General features: G+C 62.7%; 1 protein-coding gene across 1 annotated transcript in view; it reads right to left on the bottom strand.

Moving 5' to 3' along the window:
• Positions 1–6,620, bottom strand: part of PLEKHH3 (pleckstrin homology, MyTH4 and FERM domain containing H3) — an 8,257-nt gene extending 1,637 nt beyond the window's left edge. Inside the window, exons 1-11 of the mRNA XM_077779126.1 lie at positions 6,057–6,620; positions 4,049–4,104; positions 3,624–3,703; positions 3,331–3,522; positions 3,088–3,245; positions 2,864–2,984; positions 1,809–2,115; positions 1,045–1,252; positions 700–827; positions 298–430; positions 2–103 (exon numbers count right to left, since the gene is read on the bottom strand). Coding sequence (XP_077635252.1) covers positions 2–103; positions 298–430; positions 700–827; positions 1,045–1,252; positions 1,809–2,115; positions 2,864–2,984; positions 3,088–3,245; positions 3,331–3,522; positions 3,624–3,703; positions 4,049–4,104; positions 6,057–6,212 — 1,641 coding nt within the window. The 5' untranslated portion in view covers positions 6,213–6,620. The remainder of the gene's footprint in view (position 1; positions 104–297; positions 431–699; positions 828–1,044; positions 1,253–1,808; positions 2,116–2,863; positions 2,985–3,087; positions 3,246–3,330; positions 3,523–3,623; positions 3,704–4,048; positions 4,105–6,056) is intronic.
• Positions 6,621–6,634: the final 14 nt, after the last annotated feature.

The following is a 6,634-nucleotide window of genomic DNA, read 5'->3' as shown; positions in this document are numbered from 1 at the left end:
TGGAGGAGAAGTCGCGGTGCAGGCTCTGCAAACGCAGCGCCGCCAGGGCGCGCAGCGTGTCGTCGGGCGGGGGCGGCCGGCCGCGCAGCAGCAGAGCGTGAGCCTAAGAGGAGGCAGTGGGTGTCAACGCGGGAGGGGCGGCGAAAACACCTTGGGGTGCAAAATCCGAGGTCTGGGTTCAAGTAAAGCCTCCCGGGAGGTTGCCGTAACCATTAAATGCCACGGCCCAGAAAGGGGGGCGGGGGGGATGGATTTCAGGCTTGCGGATCTTTGGGCGTGAATGCTGGAGATCCTCACCTGCTCAAAGAGGAAAGGCAGTTCGTGACCGTCTGGGGACAGCCCCTCGGGGTGCAGAGGCCCGTGAAGACGCAGACATAGTCTCCAACCAGAGTCCGTCGAGTCATCCAGCCCGGCTTCCTCGGCTGCCAAACTAGAGAAGAGATAAGGACTCGGTGCGAGTCAGAAGCGGGACTCCCCTAGGGGCTGGCCGAGGCTGGCGGGGGGAGGGGCCAGAAGTTCGGAACGCCTTGAAGCTAGACAGCAAACCGCCCGAGGGCAGGCTCCAAAGTGAACCAGCAAACGTACTGTGCCGGGTAAACAGCCAGGGCTTCACAAAAGTTTGCTCAGGGATTGAGCAGAGCCGAGAGGCAGACGGGCTAACGGAGAGCGGGGCTGGGGCTGGACATTTACTTCTCAAACCTGGTGAGCACGTCGGCCACGAGGGTGCTCCCAGCCAGGGCTCGCTCCTGGGCCCCTCGCTGCTCATACAGCGCGAATGCGTTGCGGCTCCGGGCCAAGCCCAGCCGCCCCACCAGCTCTCGAGCAACCTGGATGGGAGAAGGCATGAGGGGAAAGTCAGACCGCGCAGGGGTCTTGCCAACTGGCGGGTTCTTTCAGATCTCTCAGTCTCTCCATACACATCCCTGACTCAAGTGATGAATCTCAGACTTGGGCAAACCTAGGGCCCGGGCACCGAGAGAGCCTGGCATGGGAAGCCGGGGTCGGGGGAAGGGTTGTGGTTTCAGGGGCCTTTTCTGGCTTTACCTCCCCCGCTGTTGTGTGAGAGTCTATGGCCACAGGGCAGGCACCAGCCCCCGGACAGTGCACGGTGCACAACAGCTCCTGTCGTCGGCTCAGCGCTGAAATCTCTGCCAGCGAAGGCACCAACTCTCGGCCGCGCGTTCGGCCCAGCGCTTTCCGGATGAAGCGCGCGTATTCCGCCAGTTCTGTGTCGGGGAGCGCCTGCTCGGTCCTGGGGTAGGGAAACCCCGAGGATCAGTGCCCGGAGGGCTTGCCTTCTCCCTCTTCCTCTCGCCCTCTTATTTTATCGTTTCTTTCGTCTCATCAACTCCCTTCCTTCCAACTCTAAGTTCCTTGAAGACAGCGACCTGCTCTCTTCTGAATACCCTTGGAGCACCACATGGATGTGAATTACTTTCTAAGCCCCGAACAGCTTGCTCCTTACTGCCCCCTCCCACTTCCCAAAGTCTCCATGATCCTCCTTCGGGTTGAAATCCAAAATTCAGCCTCATTCCGCTTTGCAACTGGCTGGACTGCGTCAGCCCCGAGGAAAAGCAGCCTTTAGTAATTCCTCTGCCCAAAGGGGGCTCCTTTGGTAATTCCTCCCACGGGAAGCAGGATAAGATCTTTAGTCCCCACCGAGATGCTGTACATATTAGCAGGGGTCCAGTCTCTTCCCTTCTCTGGGCCTAAGTTCTCCATCCGCCAAGCAATTTGGCAAGGCCTGTCATTCTTTCCTAGCCCTGTAGCTCCCTTGCCTCGGCCTTACCCCACTCCTCCCCTCTCACCTCTCCAGATGCCCCAGGAGGTGCCCCCTCACAGCTCCCCCTGGCCGGAAGGTGCAGCTCATGCAGGTGAGGAGCTGCCAGTACCGAAGGGCCGCGGGGTCTTGGGTAGCCCGGGGCCCAGGGGGGCCCCCGGGGCCCGAGGTCTGCTTAGCCAGCTGCAGGAAGAGCTCGTCGCGGAGCGCGGGCAGGTCCCAGCAGGTTTGGAGCACACCCTGCATCAGGGGCCCGGGGCGCCGCGCCCCCTCCAGCGCCTGCAGCGCCAGGAACAGCCGCACCGCCTCCTCGCGCAAGGGTGCGTAGCCCGGACCTGTGGGAGGGTGGGGGCGGAGGGACGGTTTGGAGAGGGGACCCAGAGCTGGGCCCTGGAAGGAAGGCATGAACCAGGGAAAGGTCAGAGGGAATATAAGGGGACAGGGGGTGGCAAGGAGGGGAGAGTACGAAGGACAGGAAGAGTGAAGGGAAAGCAATGGTCCCCACAGAGCCAAGCTCTCAACCCCTACCTCCCAGGCATCTCCCCCTCGGGATCCACCGAGGCTGCCTTCTGAGTTTGGGAGCTATGGGGGTTGATTACAAGAAACAGGCTCAAACCCCGGATTCTGTAACTGGGCACTAAGAGCCATCACCATGGACTGGAAAACAGGCTAGACTGGGAGTCAGGAAATAAGGGTTCTTCTCCCAGCCTTCCTTAATCTTCTAGCTTCAGGACCTGACTAGTCACTATTCCTTTCTGGATGAGGCCAGCACATTCCCCCAAAGTTCTGGCTTTTCCAACAATTGTAAAGGTGGTATAGTGAAAAAGAGGGCAGAGAGTGTAAAAACTCATGAAGGAATATCAGTAGTTAGAATGAGACCCACAGAGAAGGTGGTCAAAGGGAGCCTCTTTTCCTATGCTGGCTTCCCTCTTCTCCAGCCCGGGTATCAGTTTGGTCAGCTTCCATTTTCACCTTCATCCTTCGACAAGTGAGGGGCTAGGTTTGCTTTGGACTTCTAAAGCCCGTGTCAAGCGAGGCATTCAGATTCCCCATCCAAGGGACTTGGGCCGTGGCACCACTCACCTGGGGCGCTGACACCGTACGGCAGGGGCAGGAGTGGAGCATACAGGGCCCCACTGGTGTGCCTCAGAATTGGGTTGCGCAGGTAAATAAGGGCCACGGCTTCCGGGTCCCCGTAACTCTCCTAGAAGTCAAGGAGTCAGGGATGGGAAAAGGGGCTCTCCAAACTCAGAAGGCTTCTGGGTTAACCACCCTCCTCTTTCTCGACGAAGTCCCCTCTTTCACACCTGAATGTCCCTAAGCAGCAGCTGGGTAGGGGTCTCCAGCGGCGCCTTGGAGGCGATCACTTCTCGCAATGCCACCCCCCAGCGCTCCGCCTCAGCCTGGCGCGGGGAGCAGAGCCGGACGCTGTGCTTCCGGCCAGACACGGTCACTGACCACAGACCTGGGGAAAGAGAGTCCGCGGAAGGCAATCAGGGCCGGCTGGGGCCGCTGCCCAGGGCGGTACAAGAGTCCCCACGTAGTCTCACCGGTCTCCTTGGGGCGGCGCTCCGGACCGGTAACCGAGCACAAGCTGGTGAGCACGAGGCTCCCGAGGCGCCGCGCCCCCTTCCCGCTGCTGCTGAACTGATCCAGGGAGTCCCTGGTGAGCACGAACCAGGCCCGGCGCGGGGGCAACCAGGGCCGCGCCCCTCCCCCGCGGGGCTCACGGTACAGCCAACCTGGGGCCAGGAGAGGGAGGGAAAGGAGGTGAGCAGGAGAAGACAGTATCCTCTCGAGGGTTGGGATTGGGGCTTCCAGAGTGCATAAGGTCGGTCCCCACCTTTCACCACGACGTCCGGGTCCTCCTCCGGCGGCCCCTTCTCTGGGATGAGGCTTCGCGTCTCCTCCCAGCTCTGCAGCCTGGGCCGGAGGGGAGGGAGGGTTGGGCGAGGCTGTCGGTCCTGCACCACGCCTCCAGGGGGCTCCTCAGTCGGGGCTCCCCAGACTGCAAGCGCCCGGACACCCCTCCCCCAGGCTGTGGGAACCGCCGGGCCGTTCTGACCTCGCACCAGAAATAGCCCAGACCCCCCCTTTCTCCCCGCGCCCCCAGCCGGCCCGCCCCCCCCGGGACCCCGGCCAAACCACAGCGTCCGGCGTAAGGCCTCTCCCTTATTGCACAACTGCGGGAGAGCAGACGGCGAGGATTGGGGTCCCGGGAACGGGCTGGGGTCTCCAGACCACGAGACTCAGGGGGGCCGAGCTCACCTGTCTGGGACTGGCCCGCTCCTCACCGGCTGAGTCAGCGTCACGTCCAAGGGGCCCTGGGGAAACAGGCGGGGGCAGCCCTCAGGATCAGAGCCGTCATTGCAGGATGCCGTGGCTTCCGCCCCCAGGACAGCGCTGCTCAGGGAATTGAGGAATCAAGGAGTGGGGTCATGACTGTGAGGCAGCGAGGAGAAGCTGGAGGTCGCCCCTTCTGCCAGTCTCTAAAGAACAGCCAGAGCTAAGAAGTCAAGCCTCTCGCCTTGTCTCCGTTTCCCTTTGAAGATTTAAATCAGGGCGTGATAAGGTGGAAAGAGCACTGTGCATGGAGTCGGGAGACCTGGGTTTTAGTAAAAGCCTGATCACTAACTGGAATCATTAACTGGCTGTGGAACCTTCACAAGTCCCCAGAGTATTTGGGCCTTAGCTTCCTCATCTTTGAAAAGAGAGAGGTGGATGAAGTTTCTTCTTGCTGGAAGTCACCCTCTCCTCCTCATTTTCCCCTTCATTGGCTGGCAGGCAGGCAGGTGGTGGGCACAGAAGTGGATGAAGGGAAGAGGGACTCTTTCAGTATAGGGCTTTCTCCAAGAACTTCCTATGCCCTTCCATAGACACCCCTGAGACTCAATGGTAAGCAGACCCTCCCCCTTTGCTAGGACTCCAGAAGGGCAGGCTGGAAAATGGCACACACTCTCCAGGGGAGATGCAGCTCAGGATTTTGCCCTTCTCCCCCTTGCCCTGGAACTTCAACTGTAGACTGGGGTCTGAGAGAGGCCAAAACCCGTCCAGGAGCCAGGTCAGGCAGGAATTGTGCCATCGTCCCATTGCTCCCACACTGCTAAAGCCAGGAGGGGGAGGTGGGGGAGGCAGGGACACCTGTCCCCAAGCTCAGGGGAGGGGGGTGGAGGTGGAGCACGAGGGAGGCAATGGTGTGGTTCACACTGCCGACCCTGTCCAGCTGGAAAGCTTGGGGACGTCTGGGTCCTGTGCCTTCCTGGGTGACAGAGCAACCTATTTTCTAGAAGGTCTAAAAGGAGCTCTTAGCCACACCACCACGGGGCAGGTGCTGACCACTCTCTTAGACCAACTCCCCTAATCGCAGTCCCCTGCTTCCCTCCCTCCACCCCCCTCTATATTTATCCGCCCTCCGCCTCCGCCAGGTGCTGGCGCCGGCCCCAGCGGCGCAGCCCGCCCCACCCGGGCACGGAGCCACCGGGCCTGCTGGGGACCCCTGAGCGGGGGATGGGAGCCTGACCCAGGCCATACCACACAGGAGTCTGGTTGCGGGTGTGGAGGGCAATCGGGGAGGGGACGTCAGGGATTGGAGGTCTTCCAGACCTATTGAGCCTCAGTTTCCCCACGGGGAGATTCCACAAAACCGGGGACCGGCGTCCCTCACCATCCCCTCCGGAATTCCCCAGGAGCCTCACCAGGGAGGGCCGAGAGTTCTGTCTTGAGTGGCAGGGTAATGACGAAGGGTCCTCGAAGAGTGGTGGCCCCCAGCTCCCTGTCCGTGGGGTCCCTGCCACGGCCCCCAGTCTGAGGATGCCTTCTCCCCCTCTCCCAGGTCCCCGCGGCGGGAGCTCCGGCATCTGGCTCCAGCACTCAGCGCTCACAAACTGGGAGCGGAGCGGACCCAGGCGTCCGAGCCGCCCAGCCGGCCTCGCCACATTCCTCGGCGCTGGCGGAGGCGGAAGGAGACGGGATGGGACGCGGAGCCGGCGGGGAAGGGAGAGGCAGGGCCAGGTCGGGCCACGCGTGACGCCTCCCCTGCCTCAGGGCCCCTAGCAGGTGGACAGCGCCCAGCATGCGGCTCGAGGCCCACAGGCACATCCCCAGTAGGGCTGCTCCTTGAGCTCCCGGGGGCTCCTGGCCCCCAGGCAAAAACCTCTCCCACGTCCCTGGTCCGCCAAGAGCACGCCGTTTGGCTGGAGTCTGGAGCAGGATCAGACGTGACGGCTGGCTTTAGTGAGAGGGATCGAGACAAGGCTCCAAACCCCCCGGGACTTACCCTCCCGCCGCCCGCTGGACTCGGGGTCCGCAGCTCAAAGGTCTCCTCGTCCTCGTCCCCGTCCCCGCTAAGCTCGCCGTCCCCGTAGTCCCGGTGCAGAAGAGTAAAGCCTCGACGGCAGCAGAGGAGCCACCACAATCCCCCGGGGAGAGGCATCCGGGCGAGCAGCCGGGGGGTGGGGGCTCGGGCAGCCGGGCCGAGCTGCAGGGGGTCGCAGAAACTGGCGGGGCTCCGACCCGAGCCAGGGAATGATGCAGCGGGAGGAGGGGAAGAGAGAAGGGGACAAGGAGGAGGCAGTGTCAGGCGCTGGGGTGCAAGGGGTCGCTTGCTAGCGCCTGCGGGGGGCTCGGTGTCTCGGCCCCCAGAGGGGGAGGGGGAAAGCGTCCAGGGCTGGGGGGGAAGCAGTGTCCGGAGCTGGGAAGTAGTGTCCGTTGTAGTGTCCAGCCCTGTGGGGGGCAGTGTCCGGTGCAGTATCCGAGGTGGGCAGTTGTCCAAGCTCCAGGGAGGGTCGTGTCCGGTGGGGTGTCCGGTGGCCGGGGCCCGGGCCGCGCGCGCTGCGCTCCCTGCAGCCCCGGGAC

The sequence above is a fragment of the Crocuta crocuta genome, unplaced genomic scaffold (genome assembly GCF_008692635.1).
Source record: "Crocuta crocuta isolate KB4526 unplaced genomic scaffold, BGI_CrCroc_1.0 scaffold68, whole genome shotgun sequence".
NCBI lineage: Eukaryota > Metazoa > Chordata > Mammalia > Carnivora > Hyaenidae > Crocuta > Crocuta crocuta.
The sequence above is the reverse complement of the archived record's forward strand: the minus strand, read 5'-3'. Positions and strand labels throughout refer to the sequence as shown.